Source organism: Microchirus variegatus, assembly GCF_963457635.1.
Source record: "Microchirus variegatus genome assembly, chromosome: 1".
Classification (NCBI taxonomy): domain Eukaryota; kingdom Metazoa; phylum Chordata; class Actinopteri; order Pleuronectiformes; family Soleidae; genus Microchirus; species Microchirus variegatus.
In genome coordinates, this window is record NC_139802.1 from 44233727 (window position 1) to 44254563 (window position 20837).

Sequence of the window (20837 nt, forward strand, 5' to 3'; positions counted from 1 at the left end):
ACACGTACTTATAGAAGATAAAGACACGCTGTCATCCTTAAACTAATAGTTCAGGTGTTTGAAGGTGTTTATACATAAGTCAGCGACGTGGGACATAAGAAAAAAATAAGCTAACATTCACTTAACAAAAGCTCACGCACTAAAAATCTACTCCATCTTAATTCTACGTCATTGGTTCTCAAAGTGCGGCCCGGGGCCCAATGGCGGCCCGCAGAAACATTTCTGGCGGCCCTGCAGTGAATTACAGTTGATAGTTTTAATCCAGGAGCTACTAAAGCTTGTTAAATGTTTATTGGACATTACTGGATACAGAAACAATAAGTGTAAACAAAAATACTGGGTATTTACCTGGTTTCTATATGGTGAATTTTAGTGTATTATTAGGTTATAAGCTGGTAATAAGCAGGTAGCTACAGCCCCCAATTACTAGCTATTTACCCAGTAAATATATGGTAACAGAAATGTGTTACTTGGTATTAACCTGTAATTAGGAGGTAAGAACAATGAGCAACTTCATCTTTCTCGTAAAAACATACTCTTAAGATGTCGTAGACTTAAGATGATGTAGGTTTTTATTTGAGTAAGACGCTAAAATCTCTGTTTCTTTTGGCGTTTTTTCCCAAATCTCTATTTCTTGGCTCGGCTCGAGCCTGAGATAAAGACCAACGTTTGTTTTTGAACGTGAGTTTTTCAGTCACATGACCACGACTGTGTGTCATAACAGTGCAGGGGGCGTGGGAAATAACTGTTCACCTCTCCACAGCCCACATGACCTCTGACCTCTGAGGCCACAGCATAGATATAGATATATATATATCTATATCTATATATATATAGAGATATATTGATATATATCTTGTATTAATATTGTTATTATCCCCAAACATGAAGAATAAGAAGCAGAAAGAATAACAATCAAGAACAAAACACAAATACAAAAAGTGTATTTTTGCAGCATTTTCTCTCAGGAAACTGATGTTTGTTCCCCTTTTGTAAACCGCTCACTCTCCCACACCAAAGTCTATATTACAAATCTGTTATTTTGTGACTTTGATTTCACCCTAAAGCAAAAAAACAACAACAGATTTTCTCTATGGACTTTGGTGCAGAGCAACCTGAACTGTCCCTTGAAACGTTAATCAGCATAAATGTAGTTTCTTTGCGTCCATTTTGTCATTTTCCAGCGTTTTTTCCATATAAATATGACATATTTCACTGGACGATCGCATGCTAACGTCTGTCCTTGTGTTATTATTAGCTGTGAAAGCAGCAACAACACAAACTCGACACAATACGCTCTTTGACGCGTCGTCGTCGTCGTCGTCTCGTGACACATTTAAACCTGGATTAATGTAATTGATCACATCATTAAAAAGTGCCGTCACACCTTCACTGTGGTTTTTACATGAGGATGTGGATCCTGTTCAACTGGATGTGTGTGTGTGTGTGTGTGTGTGTGCGTGTGCGTGTGTGTGTGCGTGTGTGTGTGTGTGTGGTTGACACAGCTGTTGCTCTGTGTTTGTTCAGGTCTCGTCTGCAGCAGCGTCCCTGACTCTGCTGTTGATGTTGTTTGTTGTCGTTTTTATGCCGCCATGTTTTTTTGGATTATTCGATAATCATCTAATTCTGCACACAGTGACTCGACTTTTATCATGTATGTATTTTATCATTTTGTAAAGTAGCATTTTTGAAATGTAGGAAATATGAATGCGTCTACAAGTTCATATTTAATAATAACAATTAGAGAATTTGACTGTAAATGATGCTATTGTAGCCAAACTACTACAGCTATACACTGCAAAAAATACCCCAAAACAAGTCAAATTATCTGAAGTATCTTCATAATAATGGTTAATAAGTCCAAAAATGCTGTGATTAGATAAATTCGCTGAATTCAAGTCAATTACGTATTTTAATTTTTTCCAGTGTAGTTCAGTTTTTATGCTAACCGTAAATCTAGCGCTAAATGTTTGCAAAAGTCGCAAAAAACACAAACTGTACAAACAAAGTGGTAGTGTCGATTTTCAGAATTTTTTTTTTCCAAAAATTCCAAATTCCAATTACGAATTTACAAAATTCGCCAAAACATTTTTTTTGAGTAGTAGTAGCTGTCAATCACGCTGTAGCCCCGCATTAAAGGGCGTCCCCCATTTTTTTTAGCTCTCGGCATCGGCTCGAACCCGTTCAGAACTGCTCGCGGTGCTAGTTATTATTATTATTATTACGGCAAATTTATCGCATTTTTGAGGGTCTGAACCAATTTTTGCGACCGCATCAGGCCTGGTGAAAATGTACGCATTTAAAAGGTTCGGCGAAAAAGCGTGGAAAATTGGAAGTGGGAGGGGCGATATAGCAGACGACCCAAAAGTAGCTGCTGAGAGTGTGAAAATGTCGCCACCTGATGGCCGTTCAAGAAATGACAGGCTTCAAGAGCAGCATATTCCTTCCATTTATTCAGTTCAGGTCACATCGGTTCATCAGTGAGAGGACGTATCGCTAACAAACAGGAGACAGGAAGTGAAAGTTGTCCCTGAAAAGACAAACTTCCTGTTTCAGACTCTTTTTTATCAGAACCAGGAAACAGAGGAAAAAGGAGGCATGTGCGACACGGAAATCCCTCCCCGAGGTCTCATCCTGTCCTCGTGCTGCAGCTGGATGAAAAGACGAGTTCACGTCTGTCACTTTCTGCGTTTTAGTTCACGTTATTTGCTGTAGTTTGTCCTTTTTTTTAGTTATTTTAGTTTCTTTAGGTTTTGTCTTCCAGGACAGAGGAGGGATTAGAAATAGACAAACGCTGAGTCAGGGAATCTCTTTTTTAAACGTAGACAGAAAACACAGGACGTCTGTCTCTGTCTTCACCCGTCCTTAGTTTGTCAGTGTTTTCACCAAACCTTTGGTCTTTATTAGCCGTGTTGTCTCTAATCTAATCCACACAAATCCACGTTTAATCCCTCACTGTTTCAGCCGCAGAGATTACAGAGTTTAATCCAACACGATGTCAAACAGAGATTTACCCCTAAAAGGATTTCGAGCTTTTGACGCGATGATCGGGCTAATATCGGCGCCGTGACGTCACGACGGACGGGATTATTTTTCCGGGATGATTCGGCAGGTTTTACTCGCTCCTCTGTGACTTTGTTTCAGGACATGTTTGACTTTAACAGTCCAGCTCCTCCCCTAGTGCAGGAAGAAATGCATCATGGGAGTTGTTTTTTTCAAATGTTCTTTTGCCATTTTAGGACCTTTTTTTGGTCATAAACACTGACCTTGTCAGGACTTGTAGTCGTCATGGAGACCAAAACCTGGTCCTGATGAGTGTGTGTGTGTGTTCTTGTATTAGTGGCTTTGTGAGGACCAAAAAAATGGTATAATCCATACGTAGTGAGGACATTTTTGGGGGTTCAGACCTGGTTCCTAAATTGGGTTTAGGTTAAAGGTCAGGGTTAGTCCTCAGATCAGGTTCCTGATGTGTGTTTTTTTTGTCTCTTCAGAGATTATGAACGATGTCATCAAGAAGGTAAAGAAGAAGGGAGAATGGAAGGTAAGATCATCATGAACACACACTTATATACACACACACACAGCTTTATAACTAACTAGCTAACTAGGTTAGTAATCTCAAATGCGCTCTGGTGTTTCCAGGCGCTGATCGTGGACCAGCTGAGCATGAGGATGCTGTCGTCCTGCTGCAAGATGACCGACATCATGACGGAGGGAATCACCAGTAAGATCTTCACGTCCTTCACGTCCTTCAGTCTTTGTCCTCAGTGTCCTTGTGTGTGTGTGTGTGTGTGTTCACGTTCACGCTGCTTTGTCTCCCTCTAGTTGTCGAGGACATCAACAAGCGGCGAGAACCTCTGCCCAGTCTGGAGGCCATTTACCTGATCACACCTACAGAGAAGGTTAGCGCGCACACACACACACACACACACACACACACACACACACACACACATACATACGATCAATGCTAACAGAAGTGTGCGCTGTGTCTGACTCTGTGTGTGTGTGTGTGTGTGTGTGTGTGTCCTCAGTCCGTCCACACCCTCATCGGAGACTTCAAAGATCCCCATTCAGCGAAATACAAGGCAGCTCACGTTTTCTTCACTGACTGTGAGTTTGTTATTATTGTTATTAATAATATATAATTATTACACTGTTTATGTAAATTCAGCAGAACAGTAGTTCACTGTCCACTGCCTCCAACCTAGTTTGATAGCTGGGTTCGCTATCTAGCAAGCTAACGAACCAAGCTGTCCTACTGGTGCACATCTGTGAACCAAGCTAGCACAACTTATCTAACTTGTGAAATTCTGAAACTAACATATTTTATCTTGTTTTTAAGAACAATTAGCTAACTAGTCAACGTAAACATAATCTAGGTTACATAATATCCCAGTTTTTTAAGAACAATTAGCTCGCTAGTTGACAGAAAAATAAACTAGTTTACATAATATCCCAGTTTTAAGAACAATTAGCTAGCTAGTGAACAGAAAATAAACTATTTTACATAATATCCCAGTTTTTAACAACAATTAGCTAGCTAGTTAACAGAAAAATACACTAGTTTACATAATACCCAGTTTTTAACAACAGTTAGCTAGTTAAGAGAAAAATACACTAATTTACATAATATCCCAGTTTTTTAAGAACAATTAGCTAGCTAGCAGCGCAAAACATTTGATTTCCTGTGGTTAATGTTAGTGTTGTATCCAGGTTTGCTAACTAGCAAGCTAGCCCAGGCTATTTGATAGACTCTTTATGTGGCATTTCAGAAATAAAAACGTCGCAGTAACAACAAATGCTAGTCACTAACGTTGTGTGTCGTCGATGTATGAAATGTAAACGCTGTTGTTTGTGTTCTGTGGTTCGTAGCCTGCCCCGATCCTCTGTTCAACGAGCTGGTGAAGAGCCGCGCGTCGAAAACCACAAAGACTCTGACGGAGATCAACATCGCTTTCCTTCCCTACGAGTCTCAGGTAGGCGCGAGGGGGGTCGTACCTATGTTCCCCGGGTCCAAGGTTCCCCGGTCACATACAAAGCTGGGAATATAAGGACCCTTTGGGTGAACAGCAGGGAATATAAGGACCCTTTGGGTGAACAGTGGGGAATATAAGGACCCTTTGGGTGAACAGTGGGGAATATAAGGACCCTTTAGGTGAACAGCAGGGAATATAAGGACCCTTTGGGTGAACAGTGGGGAATATAAGGGTCCTATGTTCCCGGTCACATACAAAGCTGGGAACATAGGACCCTTTGGGTGAACAGCGGGGAATATAAGGACCCTTTGGGTGAACAGCGGGGAATATAAGGACCCTTTGGGTGAACAGTGGGGTATATAAGGGTCCTATTTTTCCCCGGTCACAAAGCGGGGAACATAGGACCCTTTGGGTGAACACCGGGGAATATAAGGACCCTTTGGGTGAACAGCGGGGAATATAAGGACCATTTGGGTGAACAACGGGGAATATAGGACCCTTTGGGTGAACAGTGGGGAATATAAGGACCATTTGGGTGAACAGCGGGGAATATAAGGACCCTTTGGGTGAACAGTGGGGAATATAAGGACCCTTTGGGTGAACAGCAGGGAATATAGGACCCTTTGGGTGAACAGCGGGGAATATAAGGACCCTTTGGGTGAACAGTGGGGAATATAAGGACCCTTTGGGTGAACAGCGGGGAATATAAGGACCCTTTGGGTGAACAGTTTGGAATATAAGGGTCCTATGTTCCCGGTCACATACAAAGCGGGGGAAGATAGGACCCTTTGGGTGAACAGCGGGGAATATAAGGACCCTTTGGGTGAACAGTGGGGAATATAAGGACCCTTTGGGTGAACAGAGGGGAATATAAGGACCCTTTGGGTGAACAGCGGGGAATATAAGGACCCTTTGGGTGAACAGTGGGGAATATAAGGACCCTTTGGGTGAACAGAGGGGAATATAAGGACCCTTTGGGTGAACAGCGGGGAATATAAGGACCCTTTGGGTGAACAGTGGGGAATATAAGGACCCTTTGGGTGAACAGCGGGGAATATAAGGACCCTTTGGGTGAACAGTGGGGAATATAAGGACCCTTTGGGTGAACAGCAGGCAATACAAGGACCCTTTGGGTGAACAGTGGGGAATATAAGGACCCTTTGGGTGAACAGCGGGGAATATAAGGACTCTTTGGGTGAACAGAGGGGAATATAAGGACCCTTTGGGTGAACAGCGGGGAATATAAGGACCCTTTGGGTGAACAGTGGGGAATATAAGGACCCTTTGGGTGAACAGCAGGGAATATAAGGACCCTTTGGGTGAACAGCGGGGAATATAAGGACCCTTTGGGTGAACAGCAGGCAATACAAGGACCCTTTGGGTGAACAGTGGGGAATATAAGGACCCTTTGGGTGAACAGCAGGCAATACAAGGACCCTTTGGGTGAACAGTGGGGAATATAAGGACCCTTTGGGTGAACAGCGGGGAATATAAGGACTCTTTGGGTGAACAGAGGGGAATATAAGGACCCTTTGGGTGAACAGCGGGGAATATAAGGACCCTTTGGGTGAACAGTGGGGAATATAAGGACCCTTTGGGTGAACAGCAGGGAATATAAGGACCCTTTGGGTGAACAGCGGGGAATATAAGGACCCTTTGGGTGAACAGCAGGCAATACAAGGACCCTTTGGGTGAACAGTGGGGAATATAAGGACCCTTTGGGTGAACAGCGGGGTATATAAGGACGCTTTGGGTGAACAGTGGGGAATATAAGGACCCTTTAGGTGAACAGCAGGGAATATAAGGACCCTTTGGGTGAACAGTGGGGAATATAAGGGTCCTATGTTCCCGGTCACATACAAAGCGGGGGAAAATAGGACCCTTTGGGTGAACAGTGGGGAATATAAGGACCCTTTGGGTGAACAACACAACATATAAGGGTCCTGTTTTCCCTGGTCACTTACAAAGTGGGTAACACAGGACCTGGGGAACATAGGTACGGCCCTGGCGTGAGAGACACAGAATTGTCGTGTCCCTCTCTGTCTCTGCAAAGACAGAAAGAGTTGAAGCAGTGAGTCGACGAGCTGACACATGAAAAACAGTGAGGTTGTAGGTTAATAGCATCGGGGATTATTAACAGAAGACAAAGATAGAAACATAAATAACACTCCCTGGTGGCGTCTTTGCACAGTGCCGCTGACTCAGCGGTCACTCTGTTTTTGGAAAATGTGTTCCCTCCTCCTTCTCTGCCCTTCAAAGATTTCCAACCTGGGTTTTTGTTGTTGTGGGAGGGAGGACTGAGGACATGAGAGAGGACACATTTAGAAAGATTAAGCACTTTGTAGGCACTGTTACATGTCTACCTTATATTATGTTTATTTGTATATTTCCTCTCATCATCCTTTACTCTCTCTCTCTCTCTCTCTCTCTCTCTATCCCACAATGCCTTGCTTCCTCGCTCCTGTCTGCTCTAATTAATTCAGAGTCGGTGATTTTTTTCAGCTCCAGGCAAATTGCAGCGTTTTAGCCCCGCCCTCTGGGTCCCGACGCTGCTGTCCGATTGGACGAGTCAGGGTCCTCACGGGAGGGCGGTAACCAATGGAAACCAGACAAACGTAGGAGCAGCGTTTGTCACGTGACCGTGGACAGATGGAGGAGGAGGAGGAGGAGGAGGAGGGAGAGGTAGTGAGGGATGCTGGGAAGAGGAAAGACGAGGAAAGAGGAAGGATGAGCAGAGAGAATAGTGAGGAAATTAAAGGGATAGTTCCAACGGTTTGGAAACTTGAATTTCCTGTTGGAAAAAGTCTGTCTAACAGGACGTAGCTAAGAAAACATACATATATGATGGTGTAGATTTTACTGGGTGACCATTTTCAAGTGACTTCTTGATTTCAGTGTCATATAATACGTGTGTGTGTGTGTGTGTGTGTGTGTGTGTGTGTGTGTGTGCAGGTGTACTCTCTGGACAATCCAGATGCCTTCCACAGTTTCTACAGTCCTCACAAGACCCAGCTCAAGAACCCAGTGATGGAGAGGCTGGCCGAGCAGCTGGCCACGCTCTGCGCCACCCTGAAGGAGTACCCTGCCGTCAGATACCGAGGGTGAGCAGCAGCAGCAGGGGGCGCTAAAAGCAGGTCAAGCTAGCGGCCCGCGTGGTTAAAATGGGTAATAAGTGGAACGAACGGATTAAATTATGACGAGCTACTGATGCCGGTCACCGAGTCAATCCCACTTCAGACTTCCGACCAGCTAGCTAACTTTAAAAAAGCCAAGAATGAGAGAAAAATGCGAAGAATAAATATTTGGTGGCAATATTTAAATGTTACGATAAGTCATGTCATGTTATTTCCCCCAATGTAACAATGACACTTATTTAGTTTAAGTGCTGCTGTAAGTTAAAAACAGGTATGGATTAAACTTGTTTTGTAGCTTGTTTTAACGTTAGCTTTCCTCTCTATGCAGACGATACGCTCCTGTTTACCATCACCACAAAAAATGAGCTACTCGGATCAAAACCTATGTATTTTTTTCATATAGAAATTTACAATTTAGGGGGTAGGGTGTAGGGGTAGGTGCTACCTTGCAGATAGCCTTATATTTACCAATATGGTGCAGCCCATTTGGACGCATCTTTATCTTGTTTATCTCGTTTCTTTTCCGTCTTGGTGTCAGGGAGTACAAGGACAACGCCACGCTGGCTCAGCTGGTTCAGGACAAACTGGACGCCTACAAAGCTGATGACCCCACCATGGGAGAGGTGAGCTCAGCATTTAATATGCTAATGAAATAAAATTTGGTGCTATCATCGTATTTCACGAGTCTGGACGGGATGGTACAGTATATTCTCAGCATTCATATTTTGTTGCGTTTCCTCTCTTTCTTCTGTAGGGTCCAGATAAGGCTCGCTCACAGCTGATCATCCTGGACAGGGCGTTCGATCCCGTCTCGCCCGTCCTCCATGAGCTCACCTTCCAGGCCATGGGCTACGACCTGCTGCCCATCGAAAACGACGTCTACAAGTACGACAAAAAACATTTCACCGTGTCGCTCTCCAGTCCTGTGTTTGCGTGTTAATGATGTGATGTTTTTTTAAGTAAATTCAAGACGTGAGTGATCCTCCTCCGCAGGTACGAGACCAGCGGAATCGGAGACTCCCGCGAGAAGGAGGTCCTGCTGCACGAGGACGATGACCTGTGGGTTAGCCTGAGACACAAACACATAGCCGAGGTTTCCCAGTGAGTAACGCTGTTTGTCTTCACCGCTTTATAAACACAATAAAACAAATCGTTTGTACCCGTGTGTCATTGGTTCGTCCTCTGACTGCTGTGTGTGTGTGTTCTGTGTTTCAGGGAGGTGACGCGTCAGCTGAAGGAATTTTCCGCCAGCAAGAGGATGAACACTTCTGGAGAGAAGGTAATGAGGAGCCTGAACGTTCAGTTTAATCCCTTCAAAATAAAACAGCCAGTAATGACATTATTTCATGCAGGTGGCCATCTTTTACCGCCGTGTTTCTAGAGCAATCTGAACAGGAAAACCAGCCAGAGTGTGTATTTAACATGTATCTGTAGGGTGATTAGCTTAGCATAGCATTGAGCTTTTAATCATGCGGCGTGCAAGTGCATTTGACCGGTCATGGCCAATCACGTGAAATTCGGTGCATCCCTACTTCCATCACATCACTTTCTAGCTAGCTCGCTAGCTAGTTGACATAAGCTATTTGCTGCTAACATCATGAACAAACAGCGTTGACAGGCATGTTTTATTAGCTCAGTAGCACTGTCACTAGTCAGCAAATTTTAATTAAATTTACTAAGCTAGCTAGCTAACTAATGTATGCTATCCATCACTAATATCATCAGTGTTCACTGTTATGTAACGTTAGTTCAGTGGCTGTTACTTTTCAGAAAAAAACTAACTAGCTAGCTAGTGTAAGCTAATCACCACAGGAATGTAATGTTAGCTCAGTGTCTTTGTCACTTTTCAACCAAATGTAATTCTTTAAATAAGCTAGCTAGCTAACTAACATACGATATTCATCACTAATATCATCTTTGTGTTGACAGTAATCTAATGTTAGCTCAGTGGCTGTAACTTTTCAGAAAAAATAAATAGGATTTACTGACCAACTAACTAGCTAGCTAATCACCACAGGAATGTAATGTTAGCTCAGTGTCTTTGTCACTTTTGAGCCAAATATAATTCTTTTTTAAATAAGCTAGCTAGCTAATGTGCTGATTTGTCACATGGCCCCGTATCAGATATATATAAATATATGATCTAGGATATGTGGTTTGACCTTAGCCTTCGTAAATGTTAGTTTACAAAGTCTTCAAGCACCACTTGTGTCTTTTGTCTCCACAGACTACAATGAGGGATTTGTCTCAGATGCTAAAGAAGATGCCACAGTACCAGAAGGAGCTCAGTAAGGTCAGTGTGTGTTTGTGTTTTCCTGTGTGTTTGTGTGTGTTTGTATTAGTCGGTGAGCGTTAGCGCTGACTGTTGCCTTTTGTCTCCCTCAGTACTCCACTCACCTGCAGTTGGCCGAAGACTGTATGAAACATTACCAGGGAACAGTGGACAAACTGTGCCGCGTTGAACAGGTGAGATCACGATTGAGTTTTAACGCCTTTAACACCGTGTTTTCTTGTCGTCGTCCATCCATTTGTCCCGTTCTTCTGAACGTGATATCTCAAGAACGTCTTGAGGGAATCCTTTGAAGTTTGGCACAAACCTTCACATGGATGCTCTGGTGAACTTGATCAGATTTTGGTGGCCAAATATTGAAGATCACGTTCACTGTGACCTGGTCAGAAGCTGAAAAACTGAATCTCACCAAGACTTCCAGTGAAAACCTACACATTTGTCAGAACAAGGATGTTTCTGGTCAACGTTTAGAGCTAAACAGTTACTCAAACCCATTTTGGGCCCATAAAGAAAATTTCAATGACCTGAGATTACCGTTTACCGTTTTCTCTTGCAGGACTTGGCCATGGGAACAGACGCAGAGGGGGAGAAGATCAAAGACCCGATGAGGGCCATCGTGCCAATCCTGCTGGACGCTAACGTTAGCACGTACGACAAGATCCGCATCATCCTGCTCTACATTTTCCTCAAGAACGGTGAGTGGAACGACAGAAAAATGACTCATCCTATCAAGGAGGTATCTCAAGAACGTCTTGAGGATGATTCACTTTTGTAGGTCAAAGTTCAACGTCTCTCCAGCCTCATGTTTTTGTTGCCTTGTGAATGCATGAATTTGAGAAAACCTGCGTGTGTGTGTTCAGGCATCACGGAGGAGAACCTGAACAAGCTGATCCAACACGCCCAGATTCCTCCTGAGGACAGCGAGATCATCACCAACATGGCTCACCTGGGCGTCCCCATCATCACAGACGTAAGAGCCTCACACTTTTATTTTATTTTCTTAACGGTTTCATTCATGTATTCATACACTTCTCCTTTGTCTGCCGTCTTCAGTCCACCCTCCGCCGAGGAAAGAAGTTGGACAGGAAGGAGCGCGTGAGCGAACAGACCTATCAGCTGTCCCGCTGGACACCACTGGTCAAGGACATCATTGAGGTGTGTGTGTGTGATTGGTTGCTTCTGAAATGTGTTTTCTGACAAATACAGTATTTATTATTATTATGATGATGATGTATGTTTTTTTGTTGTCCTGTAGGACGCTATCGATGATAAACTGGACACCAAGCACTACCCGTACATCTCCACCCGCTCATCTGCCTCCTTCAGCACCACTGCAGTCAGGTACACACACACACACACACACACACACACACACACACACACACACACACACACACACACACACACACACACACACACACACACATTCTTGTAGGTTTTTGTACCAAATTGAGGACCTTAGCATGTTTACAACCTAAGGAGCTGATTTCAATGAAAACAAAGTGAGGCCCGACAAAAATGCCCTCACTTCGTAAAAATGACCTCACTTTGTTGGTTAAAAGCCCTCACTGGTCCTCGTTATGCTGCAAGTACAAGAAGACACACACACACGCACACATTCTTGTACTTGCTGCATACTGAGGACCGGGTAAATGTGCTGACAAAGTGAGGACCCGCATTTCCACTTTATAAATCAACACCATCACAAATACTACTACTTCATGAATGACATCTATAAAGAACTACTGGGTGCAGTACCATAAAATGTCTGCAGGTGGAGCCCCAGAGCAAAAAGTGTGTGAATCCACCAGGGGCTGGAAAACAGGGTTTTTGTATCAAATTGGGGACCGTAGCATGTTTACAACCTAAGGAAGTGATTTCAATGAAAACACAGAGAGGACCGGCCAAAATGTTCTCACTTCCTAAAAAGGACCTCACTTTGTTGGTTAAAAACCCTCACTGGTCCTCGTTATGCCGCAAGTACAAGAAGACACACACACACGCACACATTCTTGTACTTTCTGCATACTGAGGACCAGCATTTCCACTTTATAAATCAACACCATTACACATATCTACTTCATGAATGACATCTATAAAGAACTACTGGGTGCAGTACCATAAGATGTCTGCAGGTGGAGCCCCAGAGCAAAAAGTGTGTGAATCCACCAGGGGCTGGAAAACAGGGTTTTTGTACCAAATTGGGGACCGTAGCATGTTTACAGCCTAAGGAAGTGATTTCAATGAAAACAAAAGTGAGGACCGGCCAAAATGTCCTCACTTCGTAAAAAGGACCTCACTTTGTTGGTTAAAAAACCCTCACTGGTCAAAGTCTGCCGTGAAAAGTGCGCAAAATAAACAAAAACAATAATCACAACAGAGAATAAATTGACGCCGACTCAGCGTTCGTGTTGGATCGATAGTCATTTTGGTGAAGGCGACGACGACTGATGGATCAATACTTCGTCGTCAATAATCATGAATAAACGATTCACTGATGACCGACACGATGATTTAGTGAAATCATTGAACCTTTAATTTTTACTTTATAAAAGATTTCAGCAACATTTACTCATTCGCTGGCAGAGAAGATCAAACAGAAACATGCATATAAATGTCTTTAGAAATCAGCCAGTAAGTCGATGATAAATAAACTGACCTGGATAACAGTCGCACACTCTGCTGCTGGTGTTTATTGATTCAGGATCAGATTCATCTGTTGCCCCCCCCCCCCCCCCCGCAGTTCTGTGGAAAAACACACACATAAAATTCTGGTCTTAAAGGTACAGTAGGCAGGATTATTTTACTCTACTGTTTCCTCCCCTCACACCAAACCCCATAGAGCAGAGGTTCTCAAAGTTCTGATACCTGAGGGCCAATTTAGGAACCCAACATTGGACTGAGGAACGCCAAAGGGGAAAAAAACAGAAAGAAATCCCATTTGCAATAATTTTAATGACCAGATTGCAGTTCTACAGTTTAGCGTTAAGTAATATAAGCGTTAATATAATGTAATTTAAGCATTAATATAATAACGCTCTATAATTTACTGGGTAATTACCCAGTATTTTGACCATTGTTTACCTTCTAATTACAGGTTAATACCAAGTAACACATTTCTGTTACCATATATTTACTGGGTAAATAGCTAGTAATTGGGGGCTGTAGCTACCTGCTTATTACCAGCTTATAACCCAATAATACACTAAAATTCACCATATAGAAACCAGGTAATTACCCAGTATTTTGGCCATTGTTCTTACTTTCTAATTACAGGTTAATACCAAGTAACACATTTCTGTTACCATATATTTACTGGGTAAATAGCTAGTAATTGGGGGCTGTAGCTACCTGCTTATTACCAGCTTATAACACAATAATACACTAAAATTCACCATAAAGAAACCAGGTAAATACCCAGTATTTTTGTTTACACTCATTGGTCTGTATCCAGTAATGTCCAATAAACATTTAACAAGCTTTAGAAGCTCCTGGATTAAAACTATCAACTGTAATTCATTGCAGGGCCGCCAGAAATGTTTCTGTGGGCCGCCATTGGGCCCCGGGCCGCACTTTGAGAACCAATGGTATAGAGAAAACCGGCGATTTTACGTCACAGCACACAGGAGCTGTTGATCCACTGCTGCCTCCATTACTACGTTCAACTGTGTCAACTTATGACTTTGGTGTTTGAAACCCTTTGTTCAGATTCACCTCAGTGACACAAAGTGACCACACGAGGCAGCGGTGGACCAGCAGCTCCTGTGTCCTTGTGAGCTAAAAAAAAAATGCCGATTTTCTCAATGGGGTTCGGTGTGCGGTGAGAGTCCATTAACAAATACAGTGATTTTAACGTCGTAGAACAGTCTCCCTTCATCAAAAACACAAGGTTTGTTTGAAATTATACATTTTATTTCCTTCTCAGCGCTCGGTACGGACACTGGCACAAGAACAAGACACCTGGAGAATATCGCACGGGTCCACGCGTCATGGTCTTCATCATCGGGGGCGTGTCCTTCAGCGAGATGCGCTGCGCCTACGAGGTCACACAGGCCAACGGGAAATGGGAAGCCGTCATCGGTGAGTCACGCGACCCGGGGGGGGCGGGGCTGTGGGGCTGCGGGGCAGGGGGCGCCACTGAGCCCATTCGAAGAAGGGTTGACCGGTAGACGGTTGCCATGGCCGAGTGGGGGGCGTGGCTCTGTTGTTGTTGTAGTTCAGGTATGATGGACTCTACATTAGCGTAACTCTATATTAAGAATATGTACGTTCCATATTTTGGCATGTAGCTAAGAATGGCGTAGATTTTATCGGGTGACCATTTTCAGGAATCAATGATGTTACGTAAGAAATTTTTTACGTAAAATTTTGTAGTTTAAAGGCCATAAAATCCTCCTAATATGTCACAGAGACTCAGGAATAATGTTCATGCGACATACTGAAATCATGTTTTGGCGTCATGTGGCGCCGCCTACCGCCGTCTACCAATCATTGCAGTCAGTAGAGTCTCAGCTGCCGAGCAACCACGGGTTGCCAGTTACGTCAAGAAAAACGAAACCGACCGAAAAATACCTCGGTATTCTGAATTTGAATGTAGTAACCGTTTTTGGCCACATTCTCACATACGGCGCCTTTAATTACACGTTAAAAACCTGCTAACTTTACGCGCTCCGCGTCGCCGTAGAGTTGCAGAAAGTTTCCGTAACGCTAACGCAGCTGCAGTTCCGTTTATATAACGATCCTGATTCCACACTCTGTTGCTTTTTCCGATAAATGGTCCTATTTCGTGGTCATTCGGAGATTTGACAATTTTCACGCTGTGCGCTAACAACCAACCGTAGTCAAGTAACGGACAGTTAAAAGTTAGTGTTTTAACCACCTGAGGTGTTTTACTGGTTATATTTTTGGTAACCTGTTAGATTTAGGCACAAAATTTTTTTTTTTAATTTTTTTGTGTTTGTGTTAATATTTTCAAACTTTTCTGATTTGTTCTTTGCGCCGTGGTTTTTTCTGTTTGTGGGCGGGGCTTAGGCAGCTGCCTGCCCATTGGCTACAGAGTTTTTGAGCAACGGCTCAACGGGTCGCTGTCTAGTTAGTGTCCGACTTATGTTTGACTCACACACACTATAAGAGGGAAATAAGAAGAAAATTTAAATTTAATTTTAGTTTTTTCAGCGTTTTTTTTTTGTGTGCAAACACAAACACAAAAGTCCACGCGACACGTGACAGTGTAATATGGAGGACAGTATCGTGTGTGTGTGTGTGCAGTGTGTTGTTTGTGTTCTGCCCCTCTGTACTGTTTATTTCATGTGTTGTTAAAGCTTTGCCAGTGTGTGTTTGTGTGTGTGTGTGTGTGTCCGTGTGTGTGTGTGTGCTTCAGCTCTTATTGTCTTTTTAAAAAACAACTGTTGTGTTTAAATTGCAGCCACGCCATCACTTCTACTTCTGTGTGTTGTGTGTTTTTATGTCCGTGTGTGTATTGTGTGTGTTGTGTGTGTGTGTGTAAGGTGGCTTGTTTTAACCCTGTTGTGTTTGGAGAGAGTTGGGTGAGGGGGGGGGGGGGCGGGGCAGGGAGGGGGGTGTGGCTTGTGCTGAGAGACGAGTGGTGAAGCCGCCTCTGTTCCTCCACAGGTGCCACCCACATGCTCACCCCCACCAAATTCTTATCGGACCTGCAGCACCCGGACTTCCGAGAGTCCACTAGGGTTTCCTTTGAGGAGGCAGACCCCTCCGAGTGAGGCAGAGACAGTTTGGGAGGGAGGGAGAGAGAAATCACACTGAAAAAAGTAAAGGCAGCCGCACAGTGAAGCCCTTTCTGAACCTCCACAGCACAAGGGCTTCCTCCTTGTTCCTTTTCTTTATTTTTTTTATTTTTTTTTTATTTATTTATTTAACACTCAGTAACGTGTTATGTAACTCCACCCCCATGTCCTTCAGTGATGGGCAGCCCTGACCTCTCCTCAGAGCATGGAGCGCTCCAGCAGGCTCCACTTCCTGTCAGTCAGCCAATCAGAATTCATAAAGTCTCATAAAGTCACGTGACTACAGCGAGACCAAATTCAAGTATTTACGCTGTTATTAGCAGAGGTTTACACAGATACAGGTACACTTCCACATTTTTATACCTCACTATACTGAAAAATTGTTATACATTACTTTATTTCTATACCTCACTAAGTATAGTGAAATTGTTATACCTCACCATAGTATGAAATGTTTTATACCTCACTATATTACCTTTATACCTCTCTTTACTCTGAATTTTTTATACCTCACTATATAAAAAACACCTCATTATACTACACTAATTATATACCTTACTATACTACGTTTTTTTACCCCACTTTACTACGAGATTTTTACACCTCACAATACTACGAAATGTTTTATACTTCACTATATTACTTTTATACCTCACTATATTTAAAAAATATACCTCATTATACTACAAGAACTTTATACCTCACTTACTACAAGTTTTTTATACCACACTATACTAAAAATGATTAACCTCACTTTACTGCGAAATGTGTATACATCACTATATTAAAAAACGTGTACCTCATACTGAGGTACGAAAATTTTATATATATATATATTTTATACCACACCATATTACTTTTCTTTTACCTCACTTTATTATGAAATTTGTATACCTCACTATATTTATATATATATACATATATATATATATATATATATATATATGTGTATATAAATAATTATACCCCATACTATGGCAATTTTATACCTCACTAACTACAAACTTTTTATACCTCACTATACTACATTTTGTTTACCTCACCATACTACAAATATTTTACCCCTCACTATACTGCGAATTGTTTTAAACCTCATTTACTACGAAACGTTTTATAAAAAAAATTTTTACCTCACTATACAGGTTGTTTTTTTTTCCTCACTATAATACAGAAGTTTTATACCTCACTATACTATATATATTTTTTTTTAATATACTAATACATTTTTATACACTATACCACAGAATTGTTATACCTCACCATAGTACCAATATGTATATCTCACTATACTCTGATCTTCTACCTCACTTTTTTAGGGTGTTTTTGAACCTAAATACACTGAAGTCTTACTTTATCTTTAGCACATTTGTGTGAATAAAGTCTGTGCTGAGGAGTGAACATGCCTGAGGAGGTCGTGACTCCATCCCTGCTGCCTCCTCCATCATCTCCACTGTGTGGATTAAGTCGCCCTTCGATTCCACCACTAAAGGCTCTTCTCGCCTGTTTAACGCTTCACTTCAGATTTAATCTTAATCTTCATGTTTTTAACTGTCTTGATTCTTTTTCTAATTACCCCTTCACAAAAGACCCTAATTTCCCCTTAGTCTTCTGTTTTTCAGAGCAGGTCCTTGAGTTGATGCTGAAATTCCCCAAAAAAAGAGATTTATTCCTTTTTTATTTGTATTTTTTTTAAATTTAACCGACAATCCTCTGACTCCACCCATGTCACTCTCTCTCTCTCGCTGTCTCAGCTCACGATCAACACATGCTCACATGATAATTCAAACTCATAACGAGGAATTATTTCAGCGGGAATCACTTCTAATTCTCTCTGCTGACACAGTCTGAGGACGTAGCATCGTAGCATCCGATGTTTCAGCGACCTTTCCCTTAAATCTGAGTAGAAAATGTGTAGAAAACATTTATTTTCAACCCAAAAAAGTGACGGTTTGTCTTTTATTACTTTGTTCAGAGTTGCTACTGTTAGCAGTGTTGTCTTTTGGCTAACTTATTGCTAACGTCTTGCTTATTTTAAAAGAGCGGGACGTCCCTGACATACACTGGGAAACGGGTTTAGCATCCGTTAGCATGAACAAAGCCTCAGAAAAACAAAAATGGAGAAGCAACATTAGCGGCTGTTTAGTGGTAGATGTAGCATACAGAGATGTGAGGAAAATTACATTGTGTGAAATAACTTGTCTTCAGTATCAGTAAAGTAATCAACATGAGATAGCAACGATTAGCTGACTATGAGAAGCTTAGCTTCAGAAACGAGTACAAAATCGCTTTTATGAACATAACCAAACGTGATATTAGCATCTCCTTCCTACTGTGACCTACATAAATACCAAATGCTAACATTAGCCACCAATGAACTACTACGTGTACTGTGTTTTCATGCTTAAAACGTCATAGACTAATTTGTTTATCAAAGGGGCTCGATTAGCTTTCCAGTTAGCAAACCTAGCTTTAGCGATACCATTAACTACAAAATGTTCACTTCGAAGTAATTCTGACCTCAGAAAAAGTTAGCGCTGCAAAGTACAGGACGTTAGCCAAAAGACGATTTAGCTAATAGTAGCTTTTTCTCTCTTTTATCTCCAGACACTCAGTATTTTCACATCCATGACCACGTCATTGACCGTCTAACGCACATATATCACCATCCAGAACAGTATTTTCACTATGGGATTTTTTTGTTACCGATACGATACCAACCTCGAGTATCGACCAGTCCTTTTAATTAGTCTTTTTAATTAACCAAAATTGCATTTACCACCTAGCTAAAACCAGTCGCTACAAACATTACATTCGCAGGCTTCACTCACTGTGTTTACGTCATATTCAGGGCACATATCACGGATATATCGGGTTGTTTTTGACCAGTATCGGACGATACTGCGTATCGTATCGGCTCATCCCTACTTTTTCTTTCAACCATGAAAACAGAGTATTGTTGTCGGGGCATCAAACTCACTCCTGACTGATCTGCTAAAGCGATTTCACTCACAAACTTATCTCATTTTTAAAGGTTACAAGAGCAAAATGAACAAAAATGGCCGCCACGTACTAAAACAACTCATTGCTTTTGTTCAGCTGTTTTGGTGTGAACTCCGTGGAGTTGGAGATCAGTGTCACTGTGTTGTGTTTCTGAGGCCGAAGCCACGAAGCTGTGTGTTTGTTTGTTTGAGAGGGAGGGGAAACGGCAGAGAAGCAGGCGAGGCCACGCCCCCCCACCACCCCCCACACACACACACACACTGACCTCATACTAAAACCATCACCATAACAACCAAACTGGAGACAGGCCCCGCCTCTTTCTCTGCCGTTTTTTTTCTCCTTCGACGACTTCCATCGTAGGTTTTAATTTTTAACCGTCTGATCAAAGTCACCGGGAAGGAAAACACGCAGCTTTGAAACAGAAACAAACCGATGTAGGTCAAACTGTGTCGATGTTGAACAGGTGTGAGGAGTGAATCAGAGCGTCTGTTATGCTAGTGTTTAAAGGGGTAGATCAAGGTTTTTGACGAGGTTCCGACTCCTAAACCCTCTCAAGAAAAATGGTATTGAGTGGGAGAAACAAGGAGAACAATGATTTTAGCCACTTAACATAGCGCTAGCATATTAAAATTAGGGCTACGACAACTAGCGTAACCACAACAACAGGTCCTCAATGATTCAACATCTGAGCCAATAGCATCCAGTTGCTAACACTGCCGACGCACGCCAACGTAAACATTGATGTTAGCTATGATTCAGCATCTGAGCCCATAGCATCCAGTTGCTAGCGCTGCCGACGCACGCCAACGTAAATATTGATGTTAGCTATGATTCAGCATCTGAGCCCATAGCATCCAGTTGCTAACACTTCCAAAACACGCTAACGTAAACATTGAAGTTAGCTATGATTCAGCATTTGAGCTGATAGCATCAAGTTGCTAACGCTGCCAGCATCCAGTTGCTAATGCTGCCAGCATACGCTAACGTAAATATTGATGTTAGCTATGATTCAGCATCTGAGCCGATAGCATCAATTTGCTAACACTGTCAGCACACGCTAACGTAAATATTGATGTTAGCTATGATTCAGCATCTGAGCCGATAGTATCCAGTTGCTAATGCTGCCAGCACACGCTAATCTAAACATTGATGTTAGCTTTGATTCAGCATTTGAGCCCATAGCATCCAGTTGCTAACACTGCCGACGCACGCTAACATAAACATTGATGTTAGCTATGATTCAGCATCTTTTTCAAATTTTTTTTAAAATTATTGCTGTGCAATAGGTTAACACGCGTTAGCGCATGACTCGTATCCATGACGACTGACCGTAAAAAGACGCGCGTGACGTCATGTTTTACGCACCGGAGTCCAGGCACCGTTTACCGGTTAGCTCTGTTAGCTGCATTAGCTCGTTTAGCACCGGTTAGCGTTAGCCTACAGCCTAAACTTTAGCGTTACTTTAGAGACTCATTTTAACAATCGGGAGTTGCGCAAACATGACGTGTCCTGCGTTTACGTCCGTTAACGTCCGTTAACCGCCGCTAACGCGCTAACACGCCCAGTACTCATTCATAAGCTTCATTTTCCCTCCAGAAAAGTTTGTCTAATAGTAAAATAACGCCGTAACTATATTCATATATATAAGATATAGCTAACGTACCGCTAATGT

General features: G+C 42.4%; 1 protein-coding gene across 1 annotated transcript in view; it reads left to right on the forward strand.

Moving 5' to 3' along the window:
* The window catches only part of stxbp1a (syntaxin binding protein 1a), a gene marked incomplete at both ends in the record, with an annotated part of 22852 nt that extends 6711 nt beyond the window's left edge, over nucleotides 1-16141 (forward strand). The window contains 18 exons of the mRNA XM_083886450.1: nucleotides 3492-3541; nucleotides 3643-3724; nucleotides 3826-3902; nucleotides 4035-4113; nucleotides 4876-4979; nucleotides 7932-8080; nucleotides 8652-8736; nucleotides 8868-8998; nucleotides 9107-9214; nucleotides 9329-9392; nucleotides 10341-10406; nucleotides 10499-10579; nucleotides 10960-11098; nucleotides 11264-11373; nucleotides 11457-11558; nucleotides 11659-11744; nucleotides 14329-14483; nucleotides 16035-16141. Of these exons, the coding sequence (XP_083742576.1) occupies nucleotides 3492-3541; nucleotides 3643-3724; nucleotides 3826-3902; nucleotides 4035-4113; nucleotides 4876-4979; nucleotides 7932-8080; nucleotides 8652-8736; nucleotides 8868-8998; nucleotides 9107-9214; nucleotides 9329-9392; nucleotides 10341-10406; nucleotides 10499-10579; nucleotides 10960-11098; nucleotides 11264-11373; nucleotides 11457-11558; nucleotides 11659-11744; nucleotides 14329-14483; nucleotides 16035-16141 (1775 nt within the window). The remainder of the gene's footprint in view (nucleotides 1-3491; nucleotides 3542-3642; nucleotides 3725-3825; nucleotides 3903-4034; nucleotides 4114-4875; nucleotides 4980-7931; nucleotides 8081-8651; nucleotides 8737-8867; nucleotides 8999-9106; nucleotides 9215-9328; nucleotides 9393-10340; nucleotides 10407-10498; nucleotides 10580-10959; nucleotides 11099-11263; nucleotides 11374-11456; nucleotides 11559-11658; nucleotides 11745-14328; nucleotides 14484-16034) is intronic.
* Between the last annotated feature and the right edge of the window lie 4696 nt (nucleotides 16142-20837).